This window comes from Bison bison, unplaced genomic scaffold (genome assembly GCF_000754665.1).
Source record: "Bison bison bison isolate TAMUID 2011002044 unplaced genomic scaffold, Bison_UMD1.0 scf7180017864379, whole genome shotgun sequence".
NCBI lineage: Eukaryota > Metazoa > Chordata > Mammalia > Artiodactyla > Bovidae > Bison > Bison bison.
In genome coordinates this window covers 12,292,477-12,309,859 of record NW_011494951.1, presented here as the reverse complement: position 1 = coordinate 12,309,859, position 17,383 = coordinate 12,292,477, and the positions used below count along the sequence as shown (strand labels likewise).

Sequence of the window (17,383 nt, the reverse complement as noted above, 5' to 3'; positions counted from 1 at the left end):
TTAAAGTTATGGATTTCCTAGAATTAAATTATGTGTTGTTTATTAGATTCATTTGGAAGTTTTTGATTATTTAAAACAATGATTGACTACAAATTTTTCTATGCCATAATTCACAGTAATGAATGAGTATGGGTGGAAGCAGAGAGAATAGTGGAAAGAATCATTACAAAAAGATACTTGTATCTCATGGCTATAATGCAGTAGTGCCTCTACTGATCATATAGAAAAGGAAGCTTTTATTTTAAACATCATGGACCTGGACCTCTGATGGAAACATATAGATGACCATTTTGTTTACAGAAATGAGGATAATCTTAGAAAATGAAAATCTCAAGTTCAAAAATTGATTTGTATTATTAGTGAAATGTAGCTCTGTCTTGGTAAAAATGGTATTTTGATTTATTCTCACTTTATCTACCTGTACCGCTTCCAAAAAATACAGCCTACTTAAAAATGCACACCTTGAATTCTTTTAAAAAAGCTCTTTGTCTAGCTTCATTGTGTTTTTATTTTCATGATATCCAATGCAATGACAATAATCTCAGCCTTGATAATATGGGTGACATTTAAGCCAACCATGGTAGGGAGTTTGAAAGTGGGAATGAATGAATTAGGATATATTTGCTTCCTTTTAAAATTGAAATTTATGTTTACCTCTTGTATAATTTTTTTGAGGGAAAGCTCTTGAAAAAAATGAGATACACATTTTCCCCTCAGGACAGAATTATTAACTTTTAATTAGTAAAATATTTGCATTGATTGGATTTGTTAGCCTAAGGAAAAGTTTTTAAGTATATACATTTTACTTTAACTTTTTTTTTAAGTTAAACTTTTAAAAGATATTTTTAAGTTTTTGAGACACAAGGGGAAAAAGAACTCTGTTGATAATGGAGTTTTTTTTCTGTTATGATAATTTCAGGCTTGAAACAATATGAATTGTGTGATAAAACAATGTTTAGTAAGATATATGTTTCAAAATTAACCAACTGATTAAACCAGTTTGTTCAGATTTTTTAAAGGGTTTATTTTGTTCACAGATAATAAAAATACAGTTTATGATGATGTGGGCAAGAGAGGGAATACTTCTATTTTCTTTGGCAGAATTTATTTTGGTAGTGACACCACCCTACCCCTCCCCCCTTCACATATTTTGCAGAGAATAATGGTTGATTATTCTCTCCCATGGTAATAGACTGTAATTGAGGAGGACCCTATGGGATCTTCCTGGTACAAACACCTCCCTCCAATCCTCTGCTGTAGCTCCTCTCTGATGTACATAGATAATAGTATCTGATGCACTCTCCTAATGAAATACTTGATGATCATGCCTCTAGACCTACAGTCCCAAAGTACCAATAAGGTGACTCAGACTGCCTTATTTGCCTGGTTAAAGAATCTGCCTGCAACACAGGAGACTGGGTTTGGATCCCTGGATTGGGTAGATTCCCTGGAGAAGGGTATGGCTACCCACCCCAGTTATTCTTGCCTGGAGAATTTCATGGACAACTTAACCTAAGTAGTAGTAATGTTAACCGCTCTGTTACCTCAACACCAACCAATCAGAGAACTGTGCAAGAGCTGATCAGGTTCCTGACAACCCTGCCTCCCTCAGCTGACTTTTATTTTATTTTATTTGCACATCCCTTGAATTGAATTCTAACACCACATCTCAGAAAGTCAAATTGTGTTTTTCATATGTCCTCAGTATAGGCAACATCAGTGTCTTTCTGGGTGTTCCCTTCATGGTTCTTACAGCTGGGAGAGAGGTTCTCTTCTACATGCTTTAGACTGATTCTTTGAAGAGGGGTGGTGGTTTAGTCACTGAGTCATGTCAGACTCTTTGTGACCCCATGGACTGTAGCCTGTCAGGCTCCTCTGGCCCTGGGATTCTCCAGGCAAGAATACTGGAGTGGGTTGCCATTTCCTTCTCCACCTCACCTGACTCTTAAAAAATGCTTTGGTGAAACCCTTTGAGGAGTTGGGGGTATTTTTGAGCACACACCAAAAGTTTTCCTTGCTTGGTCCTGCAATAAACCTCGCTGCTCCACAACGCCCACATTTTGGTTTCTTTGGCCTACTGCATCTGGCACACAACCTTGCGTTTGGTAACATTCCTTAAGTTTTTGTTACCTTAAACCTTGCAAATATACATTCATTGTATATTTGCATATGTACATACATACATGTTCAACTTAAAAATACTTTTATTTTTGCCACTGTATTTGATAATTTTTTTAATTGGGGAGAATGGTAAAATATGTGTCCGTGTCTTAATTAGGTGAGTGAGCAAAGTGGAATACTGGCTGTGATAACACTAAAGTGAGCTGGCCTGTTTCCGTGCCTGTATATGTGTGCTCTGGAGAAGGCAATGGCACCCCACTCCAGTACTCTTGCCCGGAGAGTCCCATGAATGGAGGAGCCTGGTGGGCTGCAGTCCATGGGGTCGGGAAGAGTCGGACACGACTGAGCGACTTCACTTTCACTTTTCACTTTCATGCATTGGAGAAGGAAATGGCAACCCACTCCAGTGTTCTTGCCTGGAGAATCTCAGGGACGGGGGAGCCTGGTGGCTGCCGTCTATGGGGTCACACAGAGTCGGACACAACTGAAGTGACTTAGCATAGCATAGCATATGTGTGCTCAGTCATGTCCAACTCTTTGCAACCCCATGGACTAAGGCCCACCAGGTTCCTCTGTCCCTGGGATTTCCCAGGCAAGAATACTGGAGTGGGTTGCCATTTCCTACTCCAGAGGATCTTCCCAACCTAAGGATCAAACTTGTGCCTCTGAAGTCTTATGCATTAGCAGGGGGATTACCGCTAAGGTTGGTGATGGATAGGGAAGTCTGGGTGCGGCAGTCCATGGGATCGCAAAGAGTTGGACACGACTAAGCGACTGAACTGAACTGAGGGCAACCTGCTACTCCTAAGTCGGCTTCAGTCGTGTCCGATTCTGTGCGACCCCATAGAGGGCAGCCCACCAGGCTCCCCCGTCCCTGGGATTCTCCAGGCAAGAACACTGGAGTGGGTTGCCATTGCCTTCTCCAATGTGTGAAAGTGAAAAGTGAAAGTGAAGTCGCTCAGTCGTGTCCGACTCTGCGACCCCATGGACTGCATTCCACCAGGCTCCTCAGTCCATGAGATTTTCTAGGCAAGAGTACTGGAGTGGCTTGCCATTGCCTTCTCCGGAGGGCAACCTGGAAAGCCCCCAAATACGCAAGGTTTCACCAATTTGCGTGTCATCTACATGAATGAAATAAATTTCGGGTTAAAAATTTAAGAAACCTAAAAACACACCTGGACGCCCCTCCCAGCCTCTGGACTTGGAGACCGGAGACCGCTCAACCAACTAGCCTGAATTTGGCCTCCTCTTGGGAGGCGGGAGCAGGAGGCCATCGAGCCGCAGTCCTCCAGTATTCCTAGAGCGACGGTCAAGTGCGCCGCGGAGCGAGAGCGGCCGCCGAGTAAAGAGCTAACAAGCTGCTTGAAAGCTTTTGGCTTTTCCCGTGGGTCCTTGGAGGGGTGAGTGGTGATTGTGCTCCATTTTGGGGAGTAACTGCGGCCCGTGGGCTGGGAAGCAGCTGATTTCCTTGGAGGTGCGGAGAAGCCTTACCCCATGGAGGAGACTTGTGGACTCTGAGTGGGCGAGGACAGGAGATGTTAATCTTGGGGCCTAGGAAAGGAATGATGCTGTGGATCTTGTTCTAGAGGCACAATCTGCATGTGTGTATATATATATATATTCTATCCACTGAGCTCAATTTTAAATATGTATAAAGTTAAGCCTTAGAAGGTGACTTTTGAGCAAAAGCCTGAGAGAGGTTTAAAAAACCTACGTGGCCTTTGCGGACACGAGTTTTCTAGTAAGGGGCAACAGCAGATGCAAAGGCGCTAAAGCAGGAGCTTGCTTATCATACTCGAGGAGTAGCTGGGAGCCCAGAGTGGTTAGAGCACAGTCAACAAGGGGAAAGTGTGTAGAAAATGCTGTCAGAGAGATGGGGGTGGGAGGAGGCCTGTAGAAAAAGTGGGTATTGTGTAAGGAATTTGTTCATTTCTTGATGTGGAAAGAGTATTCGGAAGGTTTTGAGCAAAGGAAAAACACCTGACAGGTTTTTAAGCATCTACAGCCGGGAACTCGAGATGAGACCAGACTGGAGGGCAAGACTGGAATCGGGTGACTGGAGGCAGGAAAAACGCTGATTTCTCAGCTTGAAGGCTGTCAGGCAAGTGACGTCTCTTATTGGGGGAAAGCCTTTTTGTTCTATCCTGGCTTTCACCCGATTGGATGAAGTCCACTTACATAAATGAAAGCCATCTGCTTTACTCAGTCGACTCCTTTAAATGTTAATCTCATCTGAAACACCCTCACAGAAACACCCACTGTAATGTTTGGCTAAATATCTGGGTACCTGATGGTGCAGTCAAGTTGTCAAATAAAATTCACCATCATAGTACCAAACTGTTTTCTGGCTAACCATCATTACTTTCATGGACATTTTTTCACTTCTTTTAAGAATACAGTTGACCCTTAAACAACATGGGTTAGCGGCCCATAGTGAAGTCAGAAATCCAACTATAACTTTACAGTCTGCTCTGTCTACTCACAGGGCCACATTGCAGATTTGGCCTATTTGAAAAAAAAGAAATCCATGTATAAGTGGACCCATGTAGTTCACTCTCCTGTTGTTTAAGGGTCAGCTGCAGCAGCATTGGCGTTTTGGATTGTAAATCCTGTTTTGACAAATAAGTATCAGCTGGGAGTGATACTATATAACAGCGAACTGAATTTGGAACCTAACTGGACACAGCCACTGAGTGAGTGAGCCTTATTCATGCTGATTCAGAAGTGTGTGCCAACAATTGGCAGATACTATTTCACTTATCTCTAGAGTCACTCAAGAGTCATCAAAATCAAGAGTCTCCACACAGCAAGAGCCTGTTCAAAAGATTGATGGTATAATTCTCTGAGTTTTTTTTTTTTAAGGTTGTGTTGGGTCTTCATTGCTGGGCATGGGGGGTACTCTGCATTGCAGTGCATGGGGTTCTCACGGAGGTGGTTTCTCTTGTTATGAGCACAGGCTCAAGGGTACATGGGCTTCAGTAGTGCAGCTTTTGGGCTCAATAGTTGCCGTTCCTGGGCCCCAGAGCACAGGCTCAACAGTTGTGGGACACAGGCTTAGTTGCTCTGAGGCGTGTGGGATCTTCCCAGACCAGGGATTGAACCCATGTCTCCTGCATTGGCAGGCAGTTTCTTAACCACTGAGCCACCAGGAAGCCTCTCTGAGTTCATCTTGACATGTTGCGTTTGATAGGCTTTTGTAAGGTGTCCAGGAACCAGATAGCCAGAAGACAAATCTGTCACTCTTGAGAGGTCTGGGCAGAAAAATAAGGAAATCATTGGCATAAAGATGGTACATAACATACCTGTCCTGTATGTTACCCTCTCCTAGCTTAGGTCCTATTTCTCTTTTTCCTTTCAATGTCCTGTTTTTTGAAAGAGTAATTTTTGCTTGTGCCATTTTTCTCATTTTCCTGTGGCTGGGTGACTGTTCTCCCTATCCAATGACCAGAATTGCCTTTACAGAGGTTGCAGTGACCTCTGTTTGTTTGTTTGTTTTAAATAATATTTATTTAAGTATTTATGGCTCTGCTGGGTCTTAGTTGTGACATGCTGGATCTTCTAGATGTGGCATGTGGGATCTAGTTCTCTGACCAGGGATTGAACTCGGGACCCCTGCATTTGTTGCAAAGAGTCTTGGCTGCTGGACTGTCAGGGAAGTCACTGACTTTTTTTTGTTTTTGTTTGTATGTTTTTTAGAAATACTAATATAGTTATGGGCTCCCCAGATGATTCAGCAGTAAAGAATTCACCTGCAGTGCAGGAGATGCAAGAGACATGGGTTCGATTCCTGGGTCAGGAAGATCCTCTGGAGGGAGGACGTGGCAGCCCGCTTCAGTATTCTTGCCTGGAAAATCCTGTGGACAGAGAAGCCTGGCGGTCTACAGTCCATAGGGTTGCAAAAAGTCGGATGCTACTGAGCACAATATAGTTATGGACAAGGAGACATGGAAAGTTTTGGGGTTTTCTGTTTGTTTTGGTTTTAATTTTTGGCTGTGGATGCGTCTTCATTGCTGCGTGCAAGGCTTTCTCTAGTTGCAGTGAGTGAGGACTACTCTCCAGTTGAGATGCCCTCATTTACCTCAAAACATGTCTCTGAATTAGGTATTATCTTCATTTTACAAATGAGTAAACAGTGTAGTGACAGAATTGGATGGAATGCAGGCCCCTTGTCTCCTGGATTCTACTGTCTTTGTTTTTCTACCTTCCTGCTTGTTCCTTCTTCTCTTGCTTACACGTAGGTGTTTCCCAGGTTCCAGCCCCACTCACCCTTTTCCCAGCTATAACTAACAACTACCCTGAACGTGTGAGGTTTTCCAACAGCTCTGCGCTCAGGTTTTTCTCTGTCTGGAAAACCCTTTCTGTATTTTCTTGTCTGACTTTCACATGTCTTTTACGAGTCAGAAGGGCTCACCTTCAAGAGGCCTTTTCTGACCTGCTAACAGGGATTAAGTGTCTTACCACTGAGCTCTGCTAGCATCCTGTGTCTACCTTCACCGTGGCACTTAATACATGCAACTGTAATTGCTTATTTACTTGATTTCTTGTGGGGCAGAGAGCTATAGAGGCCAGAGGTTATTTCATCTCTGTATCTCCAGCAACTAAGAGTGTGGCACCTAGACAATAAATGAGGTAAGTTGTGAATATCCTTATGTTCTTTTAGTTAATTCTGATACTGGCTTTAATGAATGAACATACAAACAGTTTTGTTCATTTTGTGTCTTTTGTCTCCCTCTCAACATTTGGAGAATTTTCAAATCTAGTGAAAAGTTGTAAGAATAGTATGGTCAACACTATAAACCCCACATATAGCAGCTCTTGTCAACTTCCTGCTACGTTTGTGTTTTTTCTCTCTCCCTCTCTCCTCATACCTCTCCACAGACTCCCCTTTTCTTGCAACATTTGAAAATAAGTTTTAGTACCATCTCCTGAGAATAAGGCTATTCTCTTACATGACCACAAAACTGTATCCCACCCGAGGAGACTCTCAGATCTGCACACTTCTTCTGTGAAGGGCCAGAATAGCTGAGCTTTGCAGGTGCTGCAGTCTCTGTGGTAACTCCAGTTGACCCTTGAACAAAAGGGTTTGGACTACATGGGTCCACTTATACGTGGGTTTTTTCAGTGCATATAGTACATGTATTTTCATTTTGCAGATCTTTAAGTGGGGGAAAGTTTGTGTTTGGTTAAAGATCATGTGGAGTCAAAAGAACTAGAGTTTGAGTCCTGATCCTGTTGAAGCTGTTTTAGCTTCCTACCCTTGCTCATCTATCAGTTCCTTTGTTTTTGCAGCAGAGATAGTAAGTAGCACACAGATTTTGGATTTTTGACTGAGCAGGGGTCAGTGCCCCAATGTTCAAGTCCTCAGTCCTGCTAGTGTATTTCTGAAAGCAGATGTAAACACTATCTACTAAATGGGTTTGGCTGTATTTCAACAAGAAAAAAATCAATCTTCCCTGTTGGCTCGGTGGGTAAAGAGTCTGCCTTTAATGTGGGAGACTCGGGTTCAATCCCTGCAGAGTCAGACATGACTGTGCACCTAAGCAGCAGCAGTATTCTGGTAAAACTTTAAGTACAAATACAGCCTTTGGGCTCTATTTGGTTTGCCTATATATTATTCAGATTTCTGAATTCTTCAAAACATTTGTATATATTTTTTTTATTCAAGAGCAAATTTCACTTGTTACGTTTTGCTGTATCTCTTTAGTCTAGAGAAATACCTTTCCCACACTCACTCTTTATTTTCATGAAATTGATGTTTTGAAAAGTGCATACCTCTTGTAGATAAGCTGCATTCTGGACATTCTAGATTTATCTGAAAGTTTCCTCATTATTAGATTCGTGTTAAACACATCTAGTAAAAATGCTGCATACATGATTAAGGCACAAGGTCAGTTATCTTACTGTTGGTGTTGCTAGGTTTCATTTGACTGCCGGATAGCGCCATTCTTCCCTTTGTAATTCATAAGCAATCAGCGTGGTGATTCTTTGAGGCTGAGATTATCCTTTCCCCTTACTGCTTTTTACCCAATGATTTCACCCATTTGTGGTCCTTGATTGAATCAGTTATTTCATCAAGGGCTACAGAATGGTGATTTTTCAAATCTGTTATTTATGCTGTTAGCTGGCGATCTTCTGTAAAACAGAATGAGAAGTCTTCTCATTTTGTATGGTTGTTTCAGAGAGAGAGAAGAAATGGATAGTAATTATTGGAAATGTATAAATCCAACAAAGGGGTATTTCTATTGCAGTTATTATCATTACTACTACTATTACTGTTTCTGTGATTCTTGTTATTACATTTTCAGGGGTATCCCTGAGGAGGCAGTCAAAAGAAAGTTGCCCCACTTCAGAGCAGTCTGAAGGTGGGGATGGCGATAGCATGGGGAACCGTTCCTTCCCTGGCTCCTGTGAACCTGAAGAAGGAGGGGCTTCAGGTGGTAAAGGAGGATCACCTCTCTGCTCGGGAACAGGGAGTCAAGCTTCAGGGAAACGGCACAGGCTTCAGGCAGGAGCCCCTGTGTAAGCGGTTCAGGCAGTTGCGCTATGAAGAGACCACAGGACCTCGAGAGGCCCTGAGCCGGCTCCGGGAACTCTGCCGACAATGGCTACAGCCTGAGACCCACACCAAGGAGCAGATCCTGGAGCTGCTGGTGCTGGAGCAGTTCCTGACCATCCTGCCTGAGGAGCTTCAGGCCCGGTTGCGGGAGCATCACCTGGAGAGCGGGGAAGATGCGGTGGTTTTCCTGGAGGATTTGCAGCTGGAGCTGGGAGGAACAGGACAACAGGAGGTAAGGGTCAGGTGTCCCCCTTTGCAAGAAAGCAGGAGTTGACACACTGGGCCAGAGCTGTAGCCATGACTTCAGCAGTGGAAGAACTGCTCAGCTTGGGTTCCGTTTCTTTGTAGTCTGGTTGTTTCTTGCTGAAGCTCTTACCTCAGCCATCCTGCCTCTGCTGGGAGGAAACTGAATGTACTCCAGGCTCTCCAGCCTCTTTTCTTTGCCTTTCTGTGGTTTCTCTTCGCTTCCTTTTCTAAACATTGAAGTGTTTTTCTGAACAGCAGTTTCCGCCTAAACCCACGTGTACCTAATCATCCCTAGGACCCAAACCAGGCAAAGAAACAGGAAGTGTTCATGGAGGAGACAGCCCCTGGAAAAGCCACGCCAGAGCGGCAGGTCCAACCTGAAGGTGACGTTCCACAGCCCGAGAGAGAGAAGGGTAAGAAGACTGCATCTTCGCATGTGAGATTTGTGGTTCTGCCTGGAGGCCTTGCTCGGCACCCTTGGCATTTTGCTTTTTTGTTTTTGTTTTGAGTCAGGTTTATTGAGGTTAGTTTACATGCACTAAAATTCACTCTTTGTAAGTGTACAGGCCAATGAGTTTTCACAAACATGAAATAATGACAGTTGTCTAATCATCACCACAATCAAGACAGAGAAGTTTCCATCGCCCCAGACATTTCCTTTTTCCCTAACCCTTGTTTCTGTTTTTGAGTGTTTCTAGTTTGGTTTTTTCTGTTTAATTAAAACTGAATCCTTCTCCTGTGTGAACCTTTACCTTCCTCTTCTCCCCATTACTGGGGGGTGGGGGTGTGAATTAAAAAGGAGTGCTTGTTTCTCTCCCAAGGGAAAGAATGGCAGCCACATGATTCACTGCTTATTTTTTCTTACCACCTTTCAGTTATTGTAAATGACTACTGCCTTTTATTTCTAAATGTTGTCTGGATTTTCTTTTGTTTTTTTCTTTTTGCTCTAGACTCTGAAATCTCTCTTTCTAATATTTATCCCTTTCATTCTTCTTCTCCTCTTTCCAGTCTGGTACAAGCCCTGTTTCTCTTTTTTGTTTTACCGTCTCTCATCTTGGTGCTTCTGCTAAAGTTAAATTACCTCTTGTTCATTCTCCACCATTTAAACACATTCATTACTGTTGCTCCCCTCCTTGAAGACCTTCAATGAACTAAGAAACAACCCATCACCTCCAGTCACTCCCAATAGCTCTTAACAGAAGCCTCACCTAGCATATTCTGGCACTTGCAGACCTTGCAGCCTCGTATTCCCTGACATAATCAGCTTGCTTCAGTTTGCTGGAGACTTTTCATTCCAACTATTCCATGTGCTGGGAAACCCCTCATTCCCAGACACACTGGGACAATTAGTCATCCTTGGTTCCATCAGCTCTTACGTGTGTTTCTCCTCATGCTGAGTCCCTTTCCCGCCTTGTCTGTCTGGAATACTTTTTCCTCACTCTCGCTGGCTAATTCCTACTCCTCCTTCACAGCTAGCTTAGATATCACTTTCTCTGTCCTTCCTAAATCCCCCCAAGTCTAGATCAGTTTCCCCACCTCTGCTGCTAAAGCTACCATAGAACTGATCATATTATATTAGAATTGCTGGTTTACTTCTCTTTTTCTCCTGCCGGACCCAAAGGACAGGGCTTTGTTTTGTCTCCTGAGTCTGCTACCATCCCGCGCCTAGAGTAGACCTTCAGTATATATCTATTTGATGCATGGCTGATTTCAATTGTAAAGCCTTCTTTTACTTACTACCTGGTTCCCCTGTGCAGTTTCTGAGTATACTTCAGAATTCCTCTTCTTCTGGAAGCTTTCTGAGTAAAGCAGCCAAAAGAGAGAGGCCTACTTTTTCTAAACAGCCTTGCAGAAATGAATTTATGCCATGTAATCAATGATGGGTATATATTTTAAATATAAAAAGTAGATTTAACAACAGTAGATTCTTGAAATTGTTCCTTACTTTCTAGATCTGTTGAAAAATGTTATTTTACACTCAGAGTTCAGGTTGTTTTTCAGTTTGGGAGGCCCCTGCATTCCCTTTTAGTTGTGTGTGTCATTCTGTCCTCATGGAAAAGGCTGTTCTCTCACTCCCTCCCTGTGGGGGCTATTCATCCTCTTGCCAAAGGCCTTTACACCCGATCAGGTTTCTAGTGTTTCTACTCTGCCTCCCCAACATGTGCTTTTACTTTCTCTGATACCTCCTCCCCCCACCCTTCATTTTCACTTTCTCACTGACTCTCACTTTTGAAATGTTCTGCTTGCTATCTTTATCTTGCTCACACAGAGTAAGCTTCATTTGTTTGTTATTAGTGCTGTTTAGACTCTCTCTCTCTTCTATCTCCATCCACTTCTCCTTTTACTCTCATTCTGCTTTCCATCCCATTCATGCTCCTGGACCTCGTGCTCCTATCTGGTATTCCCTCTGACCCTCTCCCTGGTGTCTGAGCTAAGTTTTTATTCAGCAAACATTGTTTATTATCTCTTCTGTGCCACATCTATAAGCAAATGATTAAAGCAATGAACTATAATGGATCTACTGAACCACACAGGAAAGCAGTTTCTGCTGTCCGAGGAGATCAGGAAAGGCTAACACATTTTTGTGGACTTCATGTTACCCTCAAGGTCTTGTGGCCCAGTGTTTTTTTGATTTATTGGTGAGGACATTGAGCCCAGAGGATTTAAATCACCTAAGAAACACAGCTAATCAGTGATAAAATTGGCACCATGTCTGCATGCCTTCATTTCCAGTTCATTTCTTCATTTCTGGTGCTATCCCTTTCTCTTATTTGCCCTGGGTATTTAATTGACCTAGCTTTCTAATTTCCACATGGCAGACCATTATCAAGAACATACAGCTGTCAGCTGTACAGCAAAGTGAATCAGTTATATGTATATCCACACTTAAAAAATTTTTTTATTGGTGTCTAGTTGATTTACAATGTCATGTTAGTCTCAGGGATACAGTTTGGTGAATCAGTTATGCATATTCATATGTCTGTTCTTTTGTGGATTCTTTTCCCACACAGGCCATTACAGAGTAGAGTTCCCTGTGCTATACAGTAGGTCCTTATTTGTTTAATCTCACTTTTAAATACTTCCAATTGTATGTTCTTTTCAGACCCTGCAATTCTATATGCTTTTTCTTCAATTTTGAGACCAGTGATCTCATCATTTTGCCTAAGTTAACTGAAGTTTTTAAAGTAATATAGCCATTATAAATTATTCAAAAACTTAAGTTGTATAATATACTCTTATTTCCTGGTTTTGCCTGGTGGTTGATGTTTTATGGTAATTTATAGAAAACTAGATTAGCAAAAAGTTCTCAAAGATAAAATTATAACAATCATTTTTTTCTTCTGTGTCACTGCTATGTCTGGCACAAACTTTACGTTATTTTCCCACTACTTGTTTATAATTCTGTCTCTCCTTTAAAAAGAGTTCATAAAAAATAAGTTTTTATTCTACTTGATAACCTCAGTGCCTACAGTAATGATTGGCATTTAGGATGGGTTTAGGAAGGAAGGGATGAAGGCAGGAAAATGTTCAGTATTTTCTTCACTGAAGCCATAAGCAGATTTAAAAACAAAAAAGAACATAGAGCCCTGCCCTTTATGACTGTTTACTTGCTTGCTAACTTCTCTCTGTGTGTATTTATGCATATGTATCACATGACTTCAAACCATTTAAAATAAGTCATCTCTCACCATAATCCTCTCAAAGCAGCCACTGAGAAACATTTTCTTATGTATCATTCCATATATGTTATATACAAACACAAACATCCACATTTCCATTTTGCACACATTCAGTTTTATCCTCCTAATTGCAGATTCCTTCTCCTGAGCACCAAAAAGCAAGTAATTGGTGTTATATGCTTAATGTTTCAGGGGAGGCGAAAAGGATTGAGAATGGGAAGCTGGTTGTAGAGACAGACTCCTGTGGAAGAGTGGAATCATCTGGGAAACCATTTGAACCCATGGAGGTTCATTACAAGGACTCTAACTTGGATAGGCAGCAGGCTGAGCCCAAGGAGAAGACTGACTGTAAATGCTCAGAATATGGGCAGGCATTCTTCCAGCACTCAGACCTGATTAAGCATGAAAGTTCATACAGGAAAGAAAAACTCTGTGAAGCTGAAGTGTGTCAGAGTTTGAGTCTTCCTGGACATCAGAAAATATGCTCTAGAGAAAAAGGTCATCAGTGTCATGAATGTGGGAAAGCCTTTCAGAGAAGTTCACACCTTGTCAGACATCAGAAAATCCATCTTGGTGAGAAGCCTTATCAGTGCAAGGAGTGTGGAAAAGTCTTTAGCCAGAACGCAGGCCTTTTGGAACATCTCAGAATCCATACTGGAGAGAAACCTTATCTATGTATCCACTGTGGAAAGAACTTTCGGCGCAGCTCCCACCTTAATCGACACCAGAGAATTCACAGTCAGGAGGAGCCCTGTCAGTGCAAAGAGTGTGGAAAAACCTTTAGTCAGGCCCTTCTCCTCACCCACCATCAGAGAATCCACAGCCACTCCAGAAGCCACCAGTGTAATGAGTGTGGGAAAACCTTCAGTTTGACATCAGACCTTATTCGACACCACAGGATTCACACTGGAGAAAAACCTTTCAAGTGTACTATTTGCCAGAAAGCCTTCCGATTAAACTCCCATCTCGCTCAGCATGTGAGAATCCACAACGAGGAAAAACCCTACAAGTGTAATGAATGTGGAGAAGCCTTCAGGCAGAGGTCTGGTCTTTTTCAACATCAGAGATACCACCACAAAAACAGACTGGCTTGATGAAGTGTCCTCTCCTTATAGACCATCAGAGACAGTACGTTAATAAGCAGCACTTCAGGAAAAGTCATTCTAGCCAGTTCTGGCAGAGAATTGGGGGCCAAGTTGAAGGCTTTCTGCCTGCACTCTTATTTTCCTTGTAGTCAGCTTTGGGCCACAATATTTTGACCCTAGATGGTACTATGGGATCAAAGGTAAAAGCATTCTTCACTGCAGGACTTCTCAGAGGCTTTAACATGGTAAATGTGTAGTTATGTGTCTCCAAGTAGCAGAGAGCCTCATGATCAAGGGCTTGAAGTCATCAATGAGTCAAGTATGTATAAATTTATAGGTTTAAGCAGAAGAAGAGAGGGTTGATATTTTTGCACATGCTGCAGCAGCAGTCTCCTATACAAAATAAAAAAAGACTTTGGAATACCACACTGAAAGGTACCTTTTAATTTTTTTTTTTTTTTTTTTTGCTGCATTGCACAACACATGGGATCTTAGTTCTCTGACCAGGGATCAAGCCCATGCCCCCTGCATTGGGAGCGCAGACTTCCACCAGACTGCCAGGGAAGTCCCTCAAAGGTATCTTAAAGTCCAGGTTATTAATGGTAAACATTTTACTCCACTGATTTTACTACCCCATCCCCACCCCAATCAGCAGAAGCATTTTGGAAAGCAATGATGATCTAATTTTACCATTTCCCAGCCCCATCCCTGCCATGTATACCTCATTGATTCAAATTAGAAACTAAAGTTTTATTTAGACTATGGAAGAGATTTGGTAAGTTATTTGAATGAACCAGGCTGAATTAATCCAAGTAGCAACTATCTTACTTGATAACTTCAGTGTTAGTATAGTGGCTGCTGCATAGCAACTTTGATAAATGTCTGGGGAAAGAGATTGGATTTTTTTCCTTTAATACTGATGATGTAACTTTAAAATGCTGTTTGTTCTGGAATTTTGAAAGTCAAGTAATAAAATCAGCTTGGAAGAGATCATGTTCGTCACATTGTGAATGCCAAAATGTCATGGTAATGGTGAAGACTAGTAAGCTTAGGGGAGTCTGACTTCTGAATATGTCACCAGGATGATAAACATCACTTGCTGATTGGTGGCAGCTGCTTGGGGTACCGCTGTCTGGAAAATACTTGTTAGTCTGTCATGTGGTTGAGAAGACTGGTGAGCCCTCAGGTTTTGCTAAGGTTTTGTTCAGCTGCATATAATTTAAACACAAAAAGTGGGAATAACATAATAAAAGTTTGTTTTTCTTTAAATAGAAAAGGCCAGAGACAGCAGCCCAGGCCTGGAAGGTGGTTCTCTGACATCACTAGGGGCCCCAGCCTTTGCCTTTCATGCCATCATTCCTTAAAGTCATCATATGATGATCCTTGATGGCTGCTGAAGCTCCAGCTATCACATACAAAATGTGGACAGAGGCAGAAGAACAGAGATGCCTCCCCGTCAGTCAGCTCCTTTTAAGCAGCTTTCCCATAAATCACTTCAGCACATATATCATAGGCCAAAACTAAAGAAAGGGAAACTGGAAAGTGTATCTTATTCTGGGTTTCAGAGTGTCCAGCTGAAAATCAGGCTTCTGTCACTAAGAGTAAAGGGGAGAATGAAGGTTGAAATAGGCACTTAGGAGTCTTTGATCCACTTCCCACTGTGATCTGACTTAGTGCAAGCTGACCAGAAGCTACAGTTAATGCCATTTTCTGGAGAAGGACCAAATCTGCAGGAGAAGCAGCTGTAATTTTTCAAGAAATTGAATTTTATGGAAAGTCAGTCATATTCCATTGCTTAAGCCATAAGGTATGTATCTTTTATTCTGCTTTTATTAGTAAAATTAAGTTGATACCAGGGAGTTTTCCAAGAGTTTTAAGGGATGTGCTGAGGTAAATGCCTAAATATTTAGCTCTATATCATAGTTTAGATCTGTTTGAATCTGCTCAGTTAAGGAAGTGACCTGAAATATCTTTATTCTCTATTAAAGAGCGATGATAATGAAAAGATTCAAAGTATGAAGAATTATATATCCTTCAGTTCAGTCGCTCAGTCACGTCCAACTCTGTGACCCCATGGGCTACGGCACACCAGGCTTCCCTGTCCATCACCAACTCCCGGAACTTGCTCAAATTCATGTCCATCAAGTCGGTGATGCCATCCAGTCATCTCATCCTCTGTCGCCCCTTTCTCCTGCCTTCAATCTTTCCCAGCATCAGGGTTTTTTGTTTTTTTTTTTTCCAATAAGTCAGTTCTTTGCATCAGGTGGCCACAGTATTGGAGCTTCAACTTCAGAATCAGTCCTTCCAGTGAATATTCAGTACTGACTTCCTTTAGGATTGACTGAAGCTTCCACAAGCCTCTTATCCTTATCCCTCAGAGGGCAGAGAGAATGGAAACCATGGTTACAGAAAACTAACCAGACTGATCACTTGAATCACAGCTTTGTCTAACTCAATGAAACTATGAGATGCCGTGTTAGGGTCACCCAAGACAGACGGGTCATAGTGGAGAGTTCTGACAAAACATGATCCACTGGAAAAGGGATGGCAAATCACTTCAGTATTCTTGCCTTGAGAACCCCATGAACAGTACATACTCTTAGCGCTCTGGAAAATTAATCTTGGCTTTTTCTTTTCATGATGACTCTATATTATAGGTATTACAAGCACCCTAAGTTCATTGACACTTTAACCTAATTCTTCCTTACAATTCCAAAGGAAGTGGTGCACTCATCTGTACCCTGGGGGCAGACCCATAAATAACCACCTAGGCACAAATGATGGATAGAGATATATTTAAATAATGTTTTCCTTATTCCTGGAAATTATAGAAACGTTGAACAAAGGGCAAATGTTAGATTCAATTGGGGTTTTGCTTAAAAAATAAAACATCCTAGACACCCTAAAATGCAGTTAAAAATCTACTCAGAGCAGAAAGTCAGGAAGACTGTACTGTATTGCAGCGATATTCTGATTGGCCATTTCTGTTTGAGTTTACTTTTAGAGTTTTTAAGTAGTTTTACTGTCAAAAATGACCATCTTTTCACATATTAACTGGTTGTTAATATTAATTCTGATTTTGAGCCACCATGTTCACCTGGGCTGAATTATTCTATTAGATTCTCCTTTTACTCTTAAACAGCAGTGCCCTTAAAAATTAAACAGGGGATTTAAATTTAAATGCACATGCCCTTTGACAAATATATTCCAGTATGTATTGACCCTAGAAATATATTCATAAAAGCATATAAAGATATTCAGTGGTGTTCTCTACTTATAAAGAAAAAATATAGTAGGGATAGTTAAGTAAATTAGCCCATACACTGGAATACTAATTAGCTCTTAAAAGATGAACTGGTATGGGAAGATCGCCAAGTTAACTGAAAAAGATAAGATGTAAAATAATATCATGATGCCAGGGGTGGTTTAAAATACATACTAAACAAATGTTTGTTGAGTGCTATTGTGTGGCTGCGGAGAAGGCAATGGCACCCCACTCCAGTACTCTTGCCTGGAAAATCCCATGGATGGAGGAGCCTGGAAGCCTGCAGTCCATGGGGTTGCTGAGGGTCGGACACGACTGAGCGACTTCACTTTCACTTTTCACTTTCATGCATTGGAGAAGGAAATGGCAACCCACTCCAGTGTTATTGCCTGGAGAATCCCAGAGACGGGGGAGCCTGGTGGGCTGCCAT

At 41.9% G+C, this 17,383-nt stretch overlaps 1 protein-coding gene across 7 annotated transcripts; it reads left to right on the top strand.

Moving 5' to 3' along the window:
* Nucleotides 1-3,433: 3,433 nt before the first annotated feature.
* Nucleotides 3,434-14,678, top strand: ZSCAN26 (zinc finger and SCAN domain containing 26). 7 transcript variants are annotated; one of them, XM_010857326.1, is made up of 6 exons: nucleotides 3,434-3,521; nucleotides 4,889-4,953; nucleotides 6,674-6,750; nucleotides 8,427-8,909; nucleotides 9,219-9,336; nucleotides 12,796-14,678. In XM_010857326.1, exons 4-6 carry the CDS (start codon nucleotides 8,490-8,492, stop codon nucleotides 13,695-13,697), a joined length of 1,440 nt encoding a protein of 479 aa, XP_010855628.1. In that variant the 5' UTR covers nucleotides 3,434-3,521; nucleotides 4,889-4,953; nucleotides 6,674-6,750; nucleotides 8,427-8,489; the 3' UTR covers nucleotides 13,698-14,678. The 7 variants fall into 7 exon arrangements, with proteins under 7 accessions (XP_010855628.1, XP_010855627.1, XP_010855626.1 ...); XM_010857325.1 differs by lacking the exon at nucleotides 4,889-4,953; XM_010857324.1 differs by lacking the exons at nucleotides 4,889-4,953; nucleotides 6,674-6,750 and adding an exon at nucleotides 4,109-4,222.
* Nucleotides 14,679-17,383: the final 2,705 nt, after the last annotated feature.